This window comes from Tachypleus tridentatus, chromosome 1 (genome assembly GCF_004210375.1).
Source record: "Tachypleus tridentatus isolate NWPU-2018 chromosome 1, ASM421037v1, whole genome shotgun sequence".
Classification (NCBI taxonomy): domain Eukaryota; kingdom Metazoa; phylum Arthropoda; class Merostomata; order Xiphosura; family Limulidae; genus Tachypleus; species Tachypleus tridentatus.
In genome coordinates, this window is record NC_134825.1 from 139,593,418 (window position 1) to 139,616,421 (window position 23,004).

General features: G+C 35.0%; 2 protein-coding genes across 3 annotated transcripts in view; one reads left to right on the top strand and one right to left on the bottom strand.

Annotated features, from left to right (window-relative positions):
- Spg7 (SPG7 matrix AAA peptidase subunit, paraplegin) overlaps positions 1-1,303 on the top strand; it is an 80,818-nt gene extending 79,515 nt beyond the window's left edge. For both annotated transcript variants that reach the window (XM_076455055.1, XM_076455063.1), the window contains exons 18-19: positions 765-842; positions 1,001-1,303. In XM_076455055.1, the coding sequence (XP_076311170.1) occupies positions 765-842; positions 1,001-1,192 (270 nt within the window). In that variant the 3' untranslated portion in view covers positions 1,193-1,303. The remainder of the gene's footprint in view (positions 1-764; positions 843-1,000) is intronic.
- Positions 1,304-13,576: 12,273 nt separating this feature from the next.
- On the bottom strand, positions 13,577-22,503 carry LOC143225505 (peptide methionine sulfoxide reductase-like). Its single transcript, XM_076455076.1, is given in 6 exon segments — positions 13,577-14,601; positions 15,257-15,417; positions 17,350-17,601; positions 20,504-20,676; positions 21,338-21,426; positions 21,920-22,503. Coding segments are annotated over 4 exon segments (573 nt in total). The 5' UTR covers positions 20,659-20,676; positions 21,338-21,426; positions 21,920-22,503; the 3' UTR covers positions 13,577-14,596.
- Positions 22,504-23,004: the final 501 nt, after the last annotated feature.

The window sequence follows — 23,004 nt, forward strand, 5'->3', positions numbered from 1 at the left end:
TTTGATAATAGCTGCTATGACACATAACCCAGAACCAGGACTGGAAAGGCCAACTTCAGGTGATTGATGGTGGTTCTTGAACTTACCTGTTAGTCTTCCTGGCGGGTTATGATCATTACCATTTTGCTAGAGTAAATACTTTACAACTTTGTAGACTGGATGTCGACATTGGTTTTTATGCCATTTTCTGTTTTAATTGCTGTTTTGTTTTTACCTTCATTTACTTTTACAAATTTTACTCCATTTACTTGACTTTTATCTTTTTACTGGACATTTGACTACTCATTGTTACAATTTTGCTATGTATCTTTTAAAACTTCTATTATTTTACATTTTGATACTTGCTGCTATGACACATAACCCAGAACCATGACTGGAAAAGCCAACTTCAGGTGGCTGACGGTGGTTCTTGAACTTACCTGTTAGTCTTCCTGGCGGGTTATGATCATTACCATTTTGCTAGAGTAAGTACTTTACAACTTCTTTTACTCTGCTTTCTCTCTTAACATTGTAGACTAGGTGTCAACATTGGTTTTATACTTTTTTGTTTTACCTTCATTTCCATTTATGTCTTTTACTTCATTTACTTTATTTTTACATTTTTACCGGATGTTTGACGCAGATAGCCTCGCTGCTTTGTGCCATAAAAACTAAATCAATCAATCAATCAATAATTGCTAAATAAATATAAACAGCATGTCTTTGCCACTTTACTAATTGTATAATCACAACTCAAACAGTTAATATGAATTACATTTTTTCAGCAAGCCCGATTATTAATTGCCAAAGCTTATCGAAAAACAGAAATGGTGCTGAGTGAAAATAAGGACAAACTAAAACTGGTAAATATATTTTTTTAATTATGCATCTTTGAACTAGTACAGGTCAAAACTTATATAATTACTGAACATGTTTTTATTATTATTTAATAATATAATTCAGTTTGCTATGTTTTTACTTTCATTACTAAAGCTGGAATCTTGTCATTTTTGTCATACAGATGGCAGAAGCTCTTCTTCAGCGAGAGACGTTGAACTATTTAGATATTGAAGCTTTAATTGGGCCTCCTCCACATGGGAAAAAGAAACTCATTGAGGTATTAGATTTAGGTCCTGTTACTCCAGAGAAAGCTAAGCCTAATTCTCCAAAGTCTCCTCAGCCAACAGAATCTGAAGCACAAACTTCCAAGTGATTTTTGAGTAGTTTTCTTGTGTAAGCTTTTGTATAGTGTTAATCGTGATTTAGTTGAAAGGTTTGAATTGTATAATTGAAATAAAGTATCTTTCTTATTTATAGACCCAAATATTTGAACATTTCTCTCTTATTTCATGTGCTTTCCAACTATCTCAACTGGGATTAATACATCTAATGTTAAATTTTAAATTATGATAACATAGTAAACTAAAGAGTTCCTCAAGTTTTTGGTTACTTTAAAATAATTATTATTGGTAATAATGACAAATAGGCTTGTACTGAATAGGTGCCATGGTTGACATAAAGATTACTGGAAGGGAAGAAATACAAGTTTTACCCAATATTCAGTTGAGGCTTATTCCTTACCCATATCAGCCAGCTATCAAATTAGAATTCACATTTGGTTAATCATTTATCGTAATGAATCGTCCTTTTTGCAAAAGAACTAGCTCAGGGATGACCAACTTAGTATGCTCATGGGCCAGAGCTGTATAACGTGGTAAAGTATGTTCAGAACAGTTGTTTAAGTTTAAATTCCTGGTGTCTGTTGAAGACCCTCAGTTAATTATATGGTTTTGAATAAATTGCTAAATTAACATTTCCAAAACGTTCTCAGAACAATCATAGGATTGATGTGCTTGTGTACTGTTTTATTGTGGTTTTGCTAGTTTGGCCAAAATAAAATGTGATAAAAAAACAAGCCAGTGATTTAGTAATAAGCATTTATTGGTTACCTATACTTTTTGTTTTCTTAAATGGCCAATAAAGTGTGTATCAAAAATGAAAATCACTTTTGTGCAAGGTTTTGTACCTGTATGTTAGAATTTTGAATGGTGTGTTTGTAGCAAAATTTATGGAAAGTGGGGTTACATAAGTTTAGAGGTTATTACTTCATGAATTTTAGTTCACTAGTTTAGTTCTTGATGAAAGAATGTTTGCCTCTAAATCAAGCTTTGATAAATCCTTGGTACCAGGTTACTATGGCAACTCAAAACTTTTATCATGTACAGTTTCAATACAACTATTGAAAGGGCTAACTTTATAAATATCATCTCAATAAACACATCCATGTACTTTTTAATTTTCTAATATATACGGAATTTCTTGTATGTCTATTACTTTATGGAAAACACAAAATCAGAATGTAGTGTTGAATTAACGGACTAACTCAATAATCAGTCAACAACCTCTCCTTTAACATAACACATATGTATATATATTTATTTCTAAACTTTCAATAAAAGTTCAGACATTGAGCTATATGCTTCTCATGTCAAAACTAGCCCTTCAAAAATATTGAAGTTCATGAGCTACTTTGGGAATGTAGGATCCATCCTAAGAGTGAATTTTCAAGTCATACAAATAATGTGATTAGTACTTAATGACAACTACAAACAGTTATTTCATGTCATTCATTATCTGCACTTAAAATAAGATATACATATGCTTTCACTCTTTCAGCCTGTTCTACAACTATGTTTCAATTCAATCACTGTTGGCATCAGTATACAACAGAAACTCACAATTGTGTTGCCCCCCAGTGGCTCAGTGGTATGTCTGCGGACTTACACGCTGAAATCTGGGTTTCGATATCCGATATCCGTGGTTGGCAGAGCACAGATAGCCCATTGTGTAGCTTTGTGTTTAATTCAAAACAACAACAACACAATTGTATTACTGATATGGGACCACAGGAGCTTCCAATAAAACGTGTTTCAAGAACAGAATGCATAGTTGTATTCCTTTATCCATATGAAATGCACACATTAGTTTCAGTAAAGGTGGATAAATTAGCCATGGAAGATTTGACATATAAAATGTTGAATAACTCGTTTCATCACTGGTTTAAGCAAGTTTTAAACTACTCCAACCTTTATATGGTCCATTGAGATATTTTCCTTATCCATAGTATAAGTGGATAAATTAGACACGGAAGACTTATAAATTTGACATAGTCAAAAAAATGTTAAATAACTCGTTTCATCACTGGTTTAGGCCAGTCTCAAACTACTGCAACCTTTACATGGTCTGTTTAGATATTTTCCTTATCTAAAGTATAAGCAAGAAACATGCATCATCACACACTTCTTAGGTTTTACCTTTAATCCAGCCATTCTTTTCTGCTCCAAAACCATGGACAAGTTAAGGAAGGCAAACACTAATGTTTGGTCAAATACCAAAATAGCATTCACATCACAGCCCTTTAAGCATAAACACCTTCAGCTTTTCAAAGATGTTAAACTTTATCAGGTTCTAAAAGCAGTTTGACCCTTCTGTTTTCATCTGCTTCAAGCTGTCAATATTCAGAGGATTGGTCTAGTGTGCTGAACCATTGGATACCTTCCAACTTGTGAAGACATCTTTTTCTGAGAACAGACAAGTGTCAGTGTTTATCATAATTCCATCATCGCTAGCATCAGTATTCAACAGAGACTCATAATATTATCACTGATATGGGACCAGAGAAGTTTTCAATAAAGCAGAAATCAATACAGAACTTGCTTACATCTTTCTTCTTCCTTACCATTACCAGTGAATCTTACCACACATATACACACTGAAAATAAATGATACTCTCTTTCAAGGTATGGTGTATTACTGCACTGGTTATAAATCCTAGTGGTCCAGATAAATTTGTGCATCATTGTTTAAAAATATTATTATATCCTGTTTTTTCCTCGAGATGGATTCCTGTACTTGATGAAGGGACCTCCAAGAGAGGCTCTCAATTTCAATTTACCTCCTGAATATCCTTCCCTGTGTTTGCTGTGAGTGGGAGGACAGGATCCTAGTGGTTGAGGGTCCAACCCAAATATGCCACTTTGGCCTTGAATTCCTGTAGACAAGCAGCCTTGGGATGGCCCTCCACTTGGTCTAGGTTCAATGAAGTACAAGTGTTGGATGTACTCAACAGGTGTTGTGGACATTGTGTCTGATGCTGATGTTTGGGTGCAGTGCTCATAAAACCCTGGCATAATTGCAATGTTCTTGTTTGGCATTGCAGAGTATCCTCTCATGGTGGGTGGTGACAGTGGGCACTGAAATTTTATTTTATTATGGATACCCCAATTCATGAACAAAAAATGAAGAAATGGAGAAAAGCAGATTGTTGGAAAACAATCACGTATGGATGGCTCTGTTATACAGTCACCATCAAAGTTGGACTCAACACTTCAATTTCTCATTCTGCATTCATTGTCTGAGAAATCTTTAGGGCAGATGCCTCCCTTTTCATTCAAAAGGGATTAGAGGGGTTTCAAGCTCCCCCAAGTCAGTAATAAAGTTGCACTCAGGAGACATCTTGGTGGAAACATCTTTACCACAACACACCAAACTCTTCCTGAATTCAAAGAGCACAGGAAATATACCCATTTAGGTTGCTCCCCTTAATTCATCAAGAGTAGTTATTGTTAAGAAGGAGTTGAAGAACGTTTCCAAGAAGGAGATCTTCGCTGGTTTTTCTACCCAAGGCATTTCTGTGGTGTGCCAAATCTCCACTTACAAAGATGGAATGATGATGAATACTAATGTTCTGATTTTTACGTTCACATCACCATGTCCACCTGCCACAATCAAGGCAGGTTATCTGAACTGTAAGGTACAACCATACATTCCCAACCCTCTCAGATGTTTCCAGTATTAGGGTTTGGTCACTTGAAGACATCATGTTGCAGTTCTTTGAGAAGTGCTCATTGTGGTAGCAAGGACCACGACACCTACAAGTGCAAACCGTAGTGGTCCACACCCCTCTTGCTCGAGTTCTTGCCCTGAGTGGGTGGAAGAGAAAGAGGTGCAACAGTTGAAGACTGTGAACAATATCTCCCACCCAGAGGCTTGTAAGTTATTATCTCCCATTCCATCTCGGACATATGCTGATGCAATCCATTCCACTGTCATAGTGGGAGTGCATATATACAGATCTCTCCATGCCTCCAGCAGAGTCATTTGCAAAACATCTGAAGAGTCTTTTGCCCTTCACGATCAAAAAGTTGACGAGTCCACAAAAACTTCCATCTCTGTCTTTGCCACTCCTTCTGGTAGCTGAGTCCACTTCCTTTGGCTTGAGTTTGGGTGTTTCCTCGTGTCCAGCCCTGAGATGCAAAACAATTATTCACGTCTTCAGTTACTGGAATCTTCATCCACAGACAGAGACCTGCTAATTTAACACAGGGCAGGATCCATGGAGGTTGCTATGCCTTTGTCCAATAAAGGAAAAAATGTGTTCAAAAACAGAAGGGCTCAGAGCTCCATTCTTCTCCACATAAATAAAAATAGCCACTTTGATAAAGTGGAGCTGTTGAGGTTTTCATCAAATATAGATGACATTAAGGATTTGATTGATTCTCATCATTCTGTGTGTCTCTCCTTACAGGAAACATTTCTACTACCTGCTGATGCATCCACCTTTCAGCAGTTTTTGTTGTATAGAAATTACAGGTTGTGTGATGGACAAGGGCATGGAGGGGTGGCACTGCTATTTGATCAGCATGTGCATGCCCTGTCTTTGCCACTTGAATACACCCTTGGCAGCCATAACCATTCACTGGATTATACCATCACTATTTGTTCTCTCTACCTTCTTCTGGAGAGACCTATGATCAGTCAGACCCTGATGCCCTCTTTCAACATTTAGCGTCTTTTCTTAATCCTGTGGGATTTTAATTGACATGATCCCTTCTGGAGTTGTGGCTGATCTTAATGGGATAGGTCGTCCCCTTCAGTGTATGCTCTTGACTCACAAGTTTTCTCTCCAGTACTGGTTTTTATACTTATTTTCATGCATCTAGTCAGTCTTTTTTTGCTGCTATTGATCTATCAACACACTTTTCTTAAAGGGTTGACAATAAACCATGGGGCAATGATCATTTCTCTGTCATCTTGAGGGAGACTGACCAAGGTTGATGCCACCTAACCCCTGTGCATCAATATGGAAGCTGGACTAGGCCAACTGGCCCTCTTTCACTGGTCTCTTGGAACTTGATCCTGCTGTCATCTATAAGCCTTTGATAGGCAACTGCATGGCAGCAGTGTGACTGACTGCATTGTCTAGGCAGCTGCTCAGTGTTTTTCACAGCATCCATCCGTGGCAAAATCTTGCTTGCCACATAGCACAGAAGGTTCAAAAACAGGCCTGGGATGCCTTTCATAGGTATCCCACATTTTAAACTCCATTGTTTTTTCAGTGGGCCTGTGCACATGCTCAGAAGGTCATACGTCAAAGCTAGAGGAATCTTGGATTAAGTACACAACTGGCATCTCTTCTACCACTTGTTTCAAAGTCATATGGGACAAGATTCAGAAGGTCAGTGGGCAGTATACTTCTGCCCCTTTTGATCTTTCTCTCTGTTGGCCAGGAAGTTGCTGATGCCCAAAGCATCAAAGATACTCTTGGAAAAACTTTTTTCGTGCATCTAGCATTTCTGCTTCATCCCCCACCATCAAGATTTAAGCAGAGCGATCACCTATTTCCTTTCTGGCTGATTGTCTGTATGACTATAATCGCCCTTTTACATTGGTGGAACTCACCCTGGCAGTACCTCAATCAGATCTAATGATATTCACTATAAGATGCTGCTTCTCTTACCTCTCTTCTTGTAGTTCTAAACCAGATCTGGCAGGAGAGTTCTTTTCCTCAGCTTGGCACTGGGTTATTGTTCTCCCTTTTTCCAAGCCCAGGAAGGATTCCAATATTCTTTTAAACCATCTTCCAGTTGCTTTGACGAACTGCCTCTGTAAGATCTTAAAGAGGATGGTTAATGCTCGTCTGGTTTGGTTCCTTAAATCAAACAACTTCCTCTTGCCCACTCAGTGTGGAATTTAATGACAGCACTCCAATGTAGACTACCTGATTCGACTTGAAATATCATTCAGGGAAGTCTTTCTCAAGTAACAACATCTTGTTTGTGATTTTTTTTTTACCTTGAGAAAGCTCATGGTACTACATGGAGGTATGGCATTTTACAAGACATCAAGCAGCTATGCATTAAGTGTATAAGTGCACTGAACATCCTCCATGCCCTCTCTTTCACATCTAAGGGAGAAGATCAATGTTCTATGCTAAAAATCTATTGTGCCTTCATATGATCAAAACCAAACTATGAGTCTCTGGTCTATGGCTCTGCCAGAACCTTGGCCTTGAAGATGTTGGACCCCATTCATCTGCATGGGGTTTTCCACAGTTCTCCAGTCCAAAGTTTGTACACTGAGTCTCATTAATCTCCTCTACACCTCAGCAATTTGCAACTGCCTTTACTGTATGCTTCAAACCTTCGATCCTTACCAAAGGTTGTATTTCCCTTCATCAGTGAGCCATGCGTTTTTTCAATAGATAGTTTACCATTGTTCCTTTTGGGCTTTGTAACCAGGTGCAGTTGGCTGAATTAGGTCTGTCCTTGGATTACATTGCTGTCTCCACAGGTCAGCCCATTCCACCGTGTGTCCTTTCTTTGAGTCATCTGAAGAAGGCAGATACTCCCGATTGGAAGTACCATCTATTTGCTGAACATCTTTTGAACCATCTATTCATTCCCTTTTATATGGATGGTTCAAAATCTGGTGACTCTGTGGGCTCTCCCATAGTTTGTTGTGATTTGTTGGTTGCACAAAGGATCCTCTCCACACTTTTTGCATTCATTGCCGAATTGTACGCTATTTCTCTTGCCCTGGATCACATAGAAACTATGCAGTACACAAACTGTACTGTTTATACCAACTTGCTTAGCTCTCTACTGGCCCTGGAATTGTTTCATGTTACTTCTCACACCTGTTCTCATCGATATTCAAATCTGATTGACCCATTTCTCTTTATCATCTACCTCTATCCAGTTTTACGAGGCCACGTTGGTATTTGAGGGAATGAGCTCACTGATACTGCAGCTAAGTCTATCTACTCTGGTGCTGTAACTATTCCATACATGGACTATCACCCTTTATTCAAGGCTTGGATCTATGCCAGTTGGCAGTCGACTTGGAGTGAGCAATGTGATAAGCTTTTCCAGATCAAACCTTCTCATTGGACTTGAGCTGTCTTATTTCCATAAGGATCAGAAAGAAGTTGTCCTAACTGGGCTACATATTGGTCGCAGTTTTTTTCAACTCATCTCCTTTTATCTGGGACTGATGCACCAATGTGTGACACTCAAGTCACACTTGCCCACATTTTATGGTTGTGCCGTTGTTAAGACCATGAATGACAGCATTTTAGACACATTTCTCACCAAGAGTTGTTCCTGATGTTGGACAGTGTCATTGGCAATGTTGACACTGTCCACCTTACAAATGTTTTTAATTTTTAAGGACCATTTAAGTTTTGATCCAACATTGGGCTACTGTTTTTGTTTTAACTTAAATTCCCTTTACACTTTACAATACTTTCATTGTTATTTTTTTATAGGTTGTTTGCACCATAAATTGTCGAATAACAACAATATTTCCTGTTCTTATGTCATGGCAAGTGATTGTAGTGCTATTGAATTAGCTATTTAACCCACAAATACATCAGCATACTGACCAGCAGGTGACTGACACTTCCTTACTGGTATAAAGTTGCACTGCTGTTGTATTCCTTAACTTGCTATGTCAGAGACACTGGAAAACAAGTATTTGTTTTTACATATAGTACAATTGGAGCAACATTAGTGTTATATCTAGTATAAGTTACCTTCACTTCATGACTATTCCAGCACGAAACTGGATTCCTGATCGTCTATAATTGCATAGCAACACTGGGACTTCTTCCCCTGATGTCTATGATACTTCTGACTGTTTTCTGGACAGAAAATTATGTTTTCCATATTGGCTCAACAGCTATTTTATACTATGAAGTTTGCAGAGAACTTGTGTAATACATCCATTCCAATGATGACAATACATCAACCAAAATTTAGTCTTCATTCTACCGTTACATGGTTTAGATATAGTAAGAAATGCATCTCTCTGTTGAAACTTTAACATATCACTATCTAGCAAGATAAATGAGTGTTTGCTGGTTAGAATGACGGTTTCACATGAAGTTTCTGATACATTGCAGTATCCATTCAGGTCCCTGCACCTCCTGTGTGAATCATGAACTTTGCTGCCTCTGACAATAAGGTCTTGTATCTTTACAGGAATGTATTAAACACCACCAAAAAGATAAGGACAATTCATTCAGAAATGTTTCTGCAGGTCTCAACAATAGCATGGGTTGAAACAAAAAAAGCCTTTAAAGGAAACTGCACAGTTCATAATGGAACTTGAATCTGTTAGAGTTGAGGACAAATAACTAAAAAATACCATCCAGACATTATTGGATCACTAAAACACTTACATAAATAGATGTACAGAAGGAAGAAGGTAAACCACTAAAATATACGAAACGTATGATACCAGGAATAAAAACTCCTAAACAGTACCAGGAAAAGGGAAATACAATCGATGTGGGTATTCTCTTTACAGCTTAGACTTAAGGGAATCAACAGCTGTTACTAAACCAAGGAGATTACATTGAGGATGTTTCTCAAGACTTGCCCACATCAGCAAAGAGATAACCAGACATAATAACAGAAATTAGCTAGATTTACTGGGGTAGTTCAGCTGGGAATACTCTCTCTACCCCAAATGAAACAAGAACTTCATCATTTGAAGAGAACCACATATGAGTTTATGAGGTGATTGACAGAATACTTTGCAGTATGTTGATTGAAACTGGTTCAACTGCTACAAATGTTTGATTCAATGTGGTAATGAAAAGTATCGAGTTGACTCCAATAGTGAAGAAAGAAAATGGAGTGATGTGAAAAGCAAGTGGACACAGTTTCAATAACAGGAAAATTAAAAGTCACACTTATTGTAGGAAATCTACAGCCTGTATTATGTAGATAAATGACACCAAGGAAGAATGCATATTGGAAGACTTTATGCAGAGATATGGATGCAAGGTTAGGCCAGTTTCAAGTAGCATCACAATTTATGACCAGGAAATCCATATCTACTACAACGATATTAACACAGTACAGGATGAATGTGTGACAACAGTTAGGGTAGACATTGTATCTTCAAGAACTAAAATAGTCAATTAGGAATACATTTACATCTAGTGACTCAGGCATTTCAAAACCAAAAACTTTTGCATGTCTTGAGGAATTAATGATTAGAAGAATTTTCATGGATCTGACAAATAATGATATAATACACGACTATACTGAGGAAAAAAAAATTAAATTAGCTTGTTATAAGATTAAAATGTTGTGACATTAGTGCTAATAAAATCAGATTTAATCAATATGGCATGATATAGCTGAAGAATTCCTGTTGCAAAAAAGGACAAACTCCAAAAATGGTAATGGAAAGGGCTATAACTTGTAATGAAAAACATAAATAATGTGTTTAAATAACTCAGAAATAGTGGCTGTACAAACCAAAGTTAATCCTCCATGATTATCCTTGAATGTATATCAGAGAGAAAGTAGCTAATTAGGCAGCTCCAGAGATGAACTTATGGGCTGAAAGTCAAGTTGCTGTGGAGCCCAGCATTCCTCTAAAAATGCTACAAGAGGATCACCAAAGATAAGAATGATAGATCTTCCAATGAATCTACTTGACCACCTACCTAGGAAGAACTCTTTCAGTGACAGGATAGATAGTAGTAAAATGGTACTACTAGAGGTAAGACAATTGGTTTCAAAAGAGAATACTAAAAACACTTTGTAAATGGACAGTTGAGTTTTATTTGTCTATAAGGATTGTTCAAAGTATAATACTTAACAATGTAAGGGGACATTGTTGTAAGATATATACTCTTCAAAAAAAGAAACGCAAAAGGCAAAATTTGAGACATATTGTTAACAAGTTTATTTATTCCGGGTAGTTCTGTATGACATGTGTGAAACTTTGCACATTCACTGCTGAACATCCAAAGTCTGCAAAGGCAAAGTCCACGCTCACTAGTTGAAGTTTAACGTCAATAACGAGTATGCCCCCCGTGAGCATCAATAACTGCTTGGCATCTCCTGCCCAAGGAAGCGATGAGATGACGAATCACATCCTGTGGAATGGCTGTCCACTCAGCCTGCAAAGCTGCTGCAAGCTGAGGTAGAGTCTGTGGTTGAGGTTGTCGCTGTCGCAGACGTCGGTCCAACTCGTCCCAAAGATGTTCGATGGGGTTTAAATCTGGTGATCTGGAGGGCCAGGGAAGAACATTGATGTTATGGTGTCTCAAGAAGACAGTGGTGAGTCAGGCTGTATGAGGACGGGCGTTGTCATGTTGAAAAACGTCGTTGACGTTCACCATGATGGGTTGCACATGGGGCCTAAGAATCTCGTTGACGGTTGAATACGGTGTGATCGGAAATCCTACGCATCGCTGGTATGGTTGAGGCATTAGATGTCGCAGTGGTGGTCATATCCCGAAGGTAACGTAACCGGATGTAGCAAACTTGTGCGGGCGTGGTCACACGAGGTCTGCCAGATCGTAGACGGTCACGAGTTGATCCATGTTGTTGGTGATGATTCCATAGCCTTGTGATGGTGCTTGGGTGGGCATTCACAGCTCTGGCAACATCTGATCGAGATTCGCCTGCTTGCAAGCAACCAATGGCGTTGTTGCATTGTGCTTCAGTCAGTCTTGGTGTAACTGTATTGCGTGTCGGTGGCTTAACACTGAACTATGGAAACCGAGAACCCGTCACTTTTATAGTGATTTTGCACATGTTGCACTTGCAGAACATGCAGATCTCTCAAACAGATTTATTGGACACGAATGTGTTTTGGCGAAACATCTGACGTTTTCCTCCGTTTTCAAAGTGCACAACTTTTATTGTCATTTTGGTCTGACAATCAGTGCCTTAACACATATAACATCACATACTCTGAGCTTGTAACGTTATTACATATATTTCTCTTTAAAATAACAAAAATATCCCTTTTGCGTTTCTTTTTTTTTGAAGAGTATATTTTAAATGCTTAACTTGGATATTTTGTACAGGGAGCTCATCACTTAGATGACATCAAGAATCTAGTAATATTGGGCAGTATCTAGAAAAAGACACATCGTTTATAGATATAATTAATGAATTGGAAAAGAATATGAGTAATGAATTAAAAATTAAGGATAAATTATCAGGTATTCCATGAGCTTCAATTCAGTGTTATACAGTTAGTATATTGTACTTATTGACTTATCAAGTAAATATGCAAGTTTTTCTTACAACCAGATTATTAGCAAGGACCCCTACTGGATTATCGTGTATCACAGTGTGAAGTTTTTAAGAAACTTAACATCACTTTTAAAGAGTTTGAGATTTATACCTTGACCACTTATATTATCAACTGTACTAATATCACTGCTCCTTCTCAGAGTCTCTTTACAGTACCAACACAAAATTTCACTTCAGTCTATCAAAAGAGGTATCCTTCACCAACAAACCACATGGCACTTCTGCCCGAGAGCCATGAGTACATTCACCACACTACTGCTAATAACAGTGCAAACATCTGTGCTTTTATAGCATGATGCTGGTGTGTTAGTCTGGCTGAATGTCAGCCAATAACAATCAACATGTGATTGTACTCCACATTTTCAGAGTAGACAAGTAGCAATTCTATAATATTTATATTTTGTTCAATGTGTCCATAATTATTTCTAATATCGTAGATATGCTGAATCAGTTTCATTAATATTAACTCAAATGATCATAACATCAATTACTTTAATTAACAATGATAAAATTTTCAAATATTCAGAGTATAGACTGGTATTGTATTAGGTAACATCAAAGGGGTTAGAAATCGAAGACGACAAGCTTCACAATTTCATAAACAGGTAGGAATGGAATGGTTTTCGATAACAGTACAAATTTGCATGTTTGAAGTCGAGCACAAAGCTATACAAGGGGCTGTCTGTGATCTGGAATTTTGACATCAAGTTTCTAGCATTGCAAGTCCACAGATATACTGCTCTGCAAAAGTTCAAACCATAAACACATAATAGGAGTCATATTCTTCCCTATAATGGCTCACGCACACATGTAGTTTACTTTAAGACCAACCCCTGTATGCATGAAGCAACATAACTAGCCTCATTTTGGAAGAACCACAAAACTGACTTTTCACACTTCAAACAGAAGCATAAAAACTCACTAATACAAAACCTTTAATTCTTTGTGTAAGATTTGAGCCACTTGTGTACATGAAACTCTTCTCTCACATGAAAATGGAAGGTTTGGCTAATTATACAACATCCTGTGTTAATAGTACTCTATGAAGTTGTTTTACACTGTTTTTGCTCAATAAACAATAGAATTTAGTTAAAGTGAGTTTTGTTAAATTAGTATTACATAATAAATTTTAAGTGTACCAGATATATCTAATTAAAAAAATATATGGTAGTCAATGAGAAATTAAATTTGTTGTTTTATGTTTTTTTATTCTACTTATGATTGTTCAGTTTCAACATATCACCAGTACACTCAATACATATTTTTCAAATAGTTATCATAATAAAAAGTTTAGGCATTTTTGTATTACAATGTAAAGTTGTTGTTTTTATCAAATAAAGCATATCTGAAATTTCATTAAATGAAGACAATATTGAAATAAGATATTTAGTTTATGTTCACAAGGTTTCAGGTATCTTCAAAATTTTGTAGTTAGTTTGAAATTTGTGCAAAGCTACATGAAGCAGTGTTAGACTAAAGGGAAGGCAGCTAGTCAACACCATCCACCACCAATTCTTTGGTCACTCTTTTATCAACAAATAGTTGGATTCAGTGTCACATTATTATGCCCCATGGCTGCAAGGGCAAGTATATTAGGTGATAGGGATTTGAACCTGTGACCTGAAGATTGTGAGTCAAGCACCCTAACCACCAGGCCATGCTAGGTCTCAACAGTTTATGTATAAAATACTGAGAAAATCCCATTTCCTTCTTATCCAAATGTGCATGGAGGCATCCCACTGAACCAATTCAGTACTGGAGAAGAAACACTAACCATCGTTCTAAATTAACTATGTATATCTGTACAAGATGTAGCAAGATTTTAATAACAATTTAAATATTGTATTTTATACACACACAAACAAACAAACAAACAAACAGATTTGTTACACAAGTATCTGTACTCAAGACATGTTTGTCAATTGTCAGTCTCAATTAAACTGACAATTTGGAATGCAAGGTGATATTCATAAGCAGAATACTTTTATCCATTGTACAGTTTGCATATCCTCTGGTACATACAAAATCCACACTTTTGTCCATATTCTATTTTCTGCAGCATGAACTGTCACTAAATCAGTATTGGACAACAAAATCAATAATCATTGAATGATATCAAACACCTGATGCTATGTTTTATGGTGTTCTGTAGAAGGTTGATTCTCCAAATGTGCACTTTGATTCTCCAGCTGAGCACAGAGGGTTATTTAACCTTTAAATAAAATTCAAGACAGAAGATGGTTAGCTGAAACCTTTTGCAAAAAATGTATAAAAAACATAAGTATAATTTTTAATATAATTTTATTATTTCTTTATAATCACAATTCTTAATATGAAAAATATTTCATAGACAAATATGCATAATTTTACATTATAAAGCAATATTGTTTCATTATACATGCATTATAACTAATTTCAAAATTTGATCATAACAATGCAAAATTTAGTCTAAGACAGCATTATCTTCATTGTATCAAGTCTTTGTTATTAGTTTTTAGCATGCTTCTGTGGAAATAATTTTACACTGCCAAACTATCCGAATGAATTTATTCATTTAACATATACTTTGTAAAAATAAGGGTTAACAAGAAGAGTTTCATGGCTGTTATATTTTTTGGTTAAAAATGTCAACATTCTTCTTGCCCATTTTACAGCAAGACCCAACAAATACACCTGTTTTGTGATGTCAAGTGAGCTGAATAGATCACAAAATTTCATACACAGGGGCTGAATGGATGGGTCAAAGAAGAAAATAGATCATTTAAATTGTAAAATTTTATCAAACAATGAACTTTGTGATTAACAATCACAAGCATGAGTCAATCTCAGAAACGGACGAATGTATTTAGCAATGTCAACAGTAATACCCCACTGAGGACACTCCTTTTCAAAGTCAGCTGCATTACCATAACCTCCAACATAACCATTCAGGCGAGTAGCAACATGAGATTGAATAAGCTTTGTCCCTTCAAATCCAAGACTTTTACACAAGGCAGGATGTTTCTGAAGAAGGTACTTCTGGTGATAGCTATAAAGAAAAGTTGGAAACACCATTTTAACTCTAATTTTACCCTATTATAACCTATGGTGATAATACATTTGTACTTACAGAAAATAATGACCTGTAATTGATGCACGTATGATATGTTATAAACAAAAATAAATACTGCACTAATTGAAAGGATCCTAGGGTAGAGGTTACAATTTGGAATATAAAATGCACCCTAGGTTTTGGAGGTGACTGAAGAAGTAGGATCCACACTGCAGTGGGGTACACTGTTTATCAGTCCTAATGCCCATTTGCCAGCCTACCGTGAAGAATATTTAAATAATAAAATAATCAAAGGAATAGAAATTAGGAGAGATGTTATGGTGCTGGATGTATTAAAAAGGAAAATGTTTTAAAAAGTATGCAATTCAAGATATTAACTGATATGTATGATAAAGCAAGTTTAAATCAAGCAAAACCAGTACTGTAACTAAGTATTGGAACTTGTCATACTTAAACTATATTCACCAGTGGCTTTTATTGCTTCACTATAAAACTCCATCTTTAATCTCAAAGCAAGTTTAGCTTGAAATATAATACCTATACCTCAACTTGTTCTTTTAATAGATACAACATTCTTATTTGTGTAACACTGAATTTAAAAATTTACACACACACATTATGGGCTAGAGCATCCACATCTGACTTTTTTTAATGTTTTTCTTGTAAACATTTGATGCCAGAAAAGTTGAGGTTAAACTGAATAGATGTGTACCACCAACACAAATTGGGTCTTACTTCTACCTGGTACTACTAAACCCAGGACACATCATATAAACTACCCTATGACTTTTGCTCCAGTGTTGGATTTTATTTTGTGGCTACATTTATTATTTGCAAATATAACTTTCATTTATTTTTCTTCTCTATGAAATTAAATTATGTTTCATCTAAGGTTTGAATATGCTGTTTAAAATTCACGCAATCCTTCCTTTTAATGTAATATGTTGTTCAAAAGATATGTGATGAAAACAATTAGATTCATATATATGTAGGAGAGACACTCAAAAACAGATTAAAAAAATCCAGAAATTACACCCTAAATGTAAAAAGAGACATAACAAACATTTGTGGACGTACTTATTCTAGAACTTTTATACGTGGGCCCAAAGGAATGCACAAAGTTTTCTATGTATCCATCTGCATTATTTATTTCTTAATTTATCGATGAAATACGGAGTTTCAGACAGGTGAACTTTCATGGAGACTAGCATATCAACTCCATAAACATCAAGTACAAATGGAAAATAGAAACCTCGACTTCACCAATTTATTCATCAGAATTTGTACTTTAGTATAAATTTTAATTTGGTACTGAACAACTTAATGGAATAAATAAAGTTTACTTTTCTGTGATCATGTTTAAAAAAAAAACATTTAATTATTTCTTGTTCACATGCTTACAAATGTGTCCACTAGATGAATTAAAGTATTAACAAACTTGTTTGTTTCTTTCACTATTTAAGGTGTGTGTTCCAAAACACATTGTCTTTTTCTGTCTTGCTTTTACCCTATCAGCCATTGCAAGATCACATTACTTGTGCATGCATACTTTTGTACTTAACTGTCAAATGTTTTAAAACCCTGCAAAGTCACTCAAAATGTAACATACTTTTTCAAAGAAATACACTGTCAAATTAAAACAAAATTGGACTTATTCTAGTTACATTAATTCTCCAGTGTTATATACATTCTCTTATAATACTAAAACACACACACACATATAGTTGGCATTATTTTGCCTGAATTAGAAATTCTCCTTTGCTGAAAATACACTGAAATAACCTTGAAACTATATATATATGTCTATTACATGTTACAAAAGATGTATAATAACAGTTTTGGTTTACAATACATAATCTGGTCATTGAAGTTCCTGTAACTCCAAACTATTAATACCATTTTACTTACATCTCAGCTTCATAGAAAGTTGAGGCTTCCAAGATTTGTGTAACAATAGGTTTTGAATGACCTTGTTGCATATACTTGAAAGTTTTTTCTTCAAGCTCTTTTTGTTCTTTGTTGTGATAGAAAACAGCACACATATATTGCCTAGAGTGGTTCTGCAATGGGTTATGATTTGACCAAAATATTTCTAACAACTCTTCATATGTAGTAACTTCTGGGTCATATTCTAAGTCAACAGTTTCAGTGTGGTCTCCCCTACAAAATTTATTACACCAGGAGAATTAATTCATGTCTTTAATTCCAAGATGAATAATGTTACATTTTAACCCCATTCCCTGTATATCTGTGAAAATCTACTTTCCATAGATTCTAAAATTGTAGAGTTCTAAACAACAGATCCAAATCAAACTTTACTGGCCATTTCCCTTGGAGATAAAGAAAAATCTTTGATTTTGAAATTAAAATGTCAAAGTTGTCATTTCAAAAGATTTGAAATTAATATGTGTGTAATAACTAAAATTATGGTCAGTAGCTTTTGCTTCTCTTGCTTAGGAATGGGTTGGAAAAACTCAGGAAAAGGACAACAGTCATGTTTCACTTTCTAAACTTACAAAAAAGAAAATTAAAAATATCAAGGAAGTCACATGAAACACTTAACCTTTGACCTTAGGTTATATATAGTAAAAGCAAACAACATCAAAAATATATCTGAATGATGTTTCCAACTGCCTTTCTTTGTAACAACAGAAAAGATGTAATATTTCATTTCGTGCGAAGTTGACATGAACGAATTAACAGCATCTACTCTCAATCCAAATGATTGTCTTTTCAATAAAGCTTGATGCCACATTTATTATCATACCTCTCCAATGAAATTTCTGATCCATTACACCATACAGGGCATCTTTTGAGATCAAGTCTATGCCATGTTGAGTTTAAGTCATTTTTGTGGTAAAGTTTCCAAATCTAATATTGGGGAGAGGGGGGGGGTCTCAAAAAATTAAAAGTCTGTCAGAGTTCTTAACTCCATCAGGCCGGAGTGTGTTGATTTAGCACATCTATTGTTTATTTTGTTTCATTGCTTGGGAAGCATAATAGCTGAAATACTTTCAAACTTCAGAAGAACCATGTACAGATTATGTAGCTTCTTCAAATAAAATACTTCATTTGTAAAACTTTGCCACTCTGCAATTTTAAAAATATTTCAATTTTTGGTATTCTTACATTCTTTTAAAAAGCTTTTCTACAGAGTTGTTATAAAACTGATTTTGTTTTGATTACCAAACACCACAGAGAGTTACCTATTTATGATCAACTGCGTATAATAACTTTGTTGTTCACATTACAGATATCAAAACTCACTTTCTAAATGTTAAGCTTTCAGAATTACTACCATGACACAAATAAGTGTCAAGTAAGGCTGAGAGATAGTGACTTATAGAAAACTGAGAAATATATTTGTATTAAAAGTACAAGGTCAAATTAGCACTAAATTTTGTTGAAAACTAATATGACTTTCCCTCTAAGTAAACACAATGCCACAATATGACAACACGCCACTCATATGTACTTCAAAAAATTAAAAACTCTTAATTATTCTGAAATCAATTCAGAACAAGTTTGCAATTTCAAAAGTTTATGTATAAAATCAAATAAGAGTATTGTGTTGAATAAATTTCAGCAGTGAAATTTTGTGTATGTGCATGGTAGAGCCACTACAAGTCTATTTTGTTTAAATTCAACAGTAATTTTGTCCTTAAGTAAGAAGCAACTATCTGTGTGTTTTTCTTACAGCAAAGCCACATCAGACTATCTGCTGTGTTTACTGAAAGGGACTGAGCCTCTGATTTTAGCATTGTAAGTCTGTAGATTTACTGCTGTCCCAGCAGAGGATGGCATCTATCTAGACATGACAGAAATAATAAAGATAAGGTCTGAATATCTTCTTCTAACAGCTTTAGTATCAATGACATTTTATTTTGAAAAATGCAAGTTTGTTTACAAGAATGTTCTTAAAGTTCTAACAATGCGTATTTTTGTTTTGTCAATATACATTTTTACTCAAGTTCTTAAATGTTGTCGATTTAATATTACACAATAACATATATACTTTAAAACTTTATACACATACACACATATAATTTATCCTTTAAAAACTGAGCATTGAAACAGAGATGAGACAAAAAATATCTGGACTGGTTCAATATTTCACTATACTAGTGGTTCCCAATAACTGGTCTGTGATCATTGAAAAAATAGGGTAAAAAAAGTTCAGATACTAAAGAAATTTCTTTTTATAATGTAAAATAAAAGTGTTTTCAAAATTGATATTTTATGTAGTGTCCTTTAAATTTGGAAATTAGAACTAACAATCCTCAGATATTATTTAGATTTTTAAAATTCATGTAATGTATTCATTTTGCCACATTGGTAGGTTTTTTCTTTAAGATAAAATATGAAGATTAAATAGGTTGTTAATATACTTCTATTAAGTGAGGTTATCTATGATCTGGATGTTTTATTTAGTGCAATGTTTTTTTGTTTTTTCCTCAGACTTCTGTAAAATATTTGTTTTATCAAAAATATCTAAAATAGACCACCAGTCATCTGTCAATAATATGATAACTGTTGAGGCACATTTAAAATTACACGAGTTTCTAATATTTTTCTGTATCAAAAAGATAACACTCTGTACTATAATTGCAGAGGAAGTTGAGTAGCAAGATCCAAAATTGAAAGTTGAAATAATTCTTCAAAATATTTGAAATGTAATAACCAAAATATGATGCCAAATGGCAGAAAAGTGTGGTGTGAAGTCTGATTTTTAACTCAACAGTGCTGACATTTAAAACTGATGTCTTTACACAAAATGCCCAATTGAAATAAATATTAGTAAATATAATAGGGCAGATTTTAAACTATATAGTTGTATGTAGATGGTTTACATTACACAACTTCAGTAAAAGAAATGCCATTTCATGGAAATTTGTTGCTTCTGCTGATTTTATTTACATTTAGAAACAATCATCACAACTTTTGGCAAACTGTTGATGACACTGGAATAAAAGTGTGTGCATTCAATGAACCATTAAATAAATTACATTACTAATAATCAACACAGATAAAAAACATTTAAAGAAAAGAGGTTTTAACTTACAGGCTATGGTATGTTGGGTTGGATTTCTGCCCACCAGTGTAACCCACACGTGTCCTTATAACCCCCGAGGCACATCCAAATTGTGCCTCAGGGAACCAAAATCATGACAGGGCAAATCTTGCTTTTTCAGTTTTCACATCTGGCTCAAAAAGCATTATGTCTTATCGGTATTACTAAAAGTTAATGAAAAATATGAAAATTAAGTTCCCAGTACTGAAACACAAAATCCAAGATCTGTAGTGTATGCAGACAGATCATTAAAACTTTAGTGTAGCACACAAAAACTACAAGTATATATTCTTTGATAGACTGTTGCCATCCATTCTACAAAGTTTCATCATACAAGTATGTACTTCTTATCACCCCATGAAGATTTTATTATATACTTATATAAGCTACATATATATGCATTAATGTTTTAATTTATTTATTAGTTAGAGAGAGCTGTGGGTTTTTGGTGGTATAATAGGTTGTTAAATTTATTAGTCCTAGAAACCTCTAGAACAGAAATAGATTATAAGACATTCCACGAAAACATTAAGAGTGAGGCAAGATGAGAATCAATTGAGATAAAAAGAAATGTTATTTCAGAATAAAGAGATGTTGTTAATGTTTACTACTATGTTATGTTAATGAAGCCATAAGGGTTGTACACAAGGACACTGAAGTCAAAAGTGAAATATAAAAAGACATCAGTGACACTACAGCTGCAAACTCTTTTGTTAATCTGAAGATAACCTAAGAAGGTCAAAAGACTGTCTGTACATTATTTTAATAAGTTTTAATACTCATACCAGCTGTCTTGAGAGTACAATGACATTACTGCTGTGCTACCTGTTACTGAAGAACTTTCTTGGGCTACTTCAGTCACAACACTAGATAATCCAATTGCAGCATTTAGCTGGTAAGTTCAACATCAGCCACTAAAGAAATCGGCAGAATATAACAGAAAGTACAAAGTCATGCCAGGTTCAGTTTAAGCCATACATTTTGGTACTCATTTAAAATGACCAGCTTTAAGTACTATTCCAGCTAAGAGTCATGATTACCAAACACCACATGGAGTTTCACCATGTTTATGATCAACTGTATACAATAACTTTATACCATACAAAATTATAAGCAAACTGATTTTTTAACTTGTTAATCATGAGGTTTCATTTAATATGTGTAACAAAAGTTTTAAACATGTATTTTGTTTCATAGGTAACAGAAATCCAACTGATTCATTGGTACAATAAAGCTTAAACTTAACAGATTAGAAATGAATAACCAGAATACAGAGGGAGTTATTCTTCGTTAATAAAATACTTTATGCAAATTAAATTTGAATAGCATATGTGGTGCACTAGCATCAGTATTTTAATAAACTGTAAACATGAATGGAATAATTGCATAAAACCTGTACATTGTTACCTTTTAATCTGCCTTGTTTGAATTTTACAGCCATTTAGTCTGATTACACCATTTCTTTACATATCATAAACTCAATAACGCTATACCAGGGATCACCAAACTACGGCCCTCAAGGTCATTTTGTCTGGCCCGCCAGTAGCTAGCCGCTTGGAAATAAAAAGTGACATTTCATCAAATGTCCGACTGTCATAACAAAATAAATCACACCGATGGTCGCTTTTAGCTGGCAAACACAAGACGTTATGATAAAAAGAAACAATGCTGTCACGCGCATTTTTAACCAATAGGAAAATTCTTCTTTCGTCCTTGCTGCCCGTTTATCCATATCGAGGCACGTATCTATGAAAGCATTAGGATTTCGAAAACAAGTACAGACTTGACTTTCGTCTTATCGACTCGTCTTGTAAATTCAGCGGTCTAGGGTTTCCGCTGCAGCAAGCTCATTTCTTTTATTAGTCGGGTTATGCGCTTTTCGTAACTCATTCTTGGGTGTCAGGGCAAACGTACGTTTCAATATATTTTGTTTGTGCGTTCTCGGACCAGTACAATACTTTTCTCACAACGTTCTGTGTTTTTCATTTTCAGATCCTGTTTTTTTTTTCACCCATCGTTATGGTTGCTTTTAAAAGAAGAAAAGTGGACTCTGAGTGTCGTGCTTTCAATGAAGAATGGGGAGAAAAGTACTTCTTTGTGGAAACAAAAAAAAAAAACAGAAAGCTACTTGTGCGATATGCACCGAAAGTGTTGTCGTTTTGAAAGAGTACAATCTTTGGCGTCACTATAAAACAAAACATCTATCAATATATTTGAAATTTTCAGGAAAGTTCCGTTCTGAGAAATTTGAATCCATGATACGTGTTTTTGAATCTCAAAAGAATCTCTTCACGAGAAAGTTTGCTGAAAATGAATCTGTCACTCGTACAAGTTACAAAATAGTGCATAGGATGCAGAGCGAGGTAAACCTTTTACTGACGGCAACTTCATCAAAGAGTGTATGATGGAAGCAGCAAATGAGCTGTGTCCTGAAAAAGACAATTTCTTTGAAAGTATCAGCCTTTCAGCAACTTCAGTTGTACGGAGAGCAG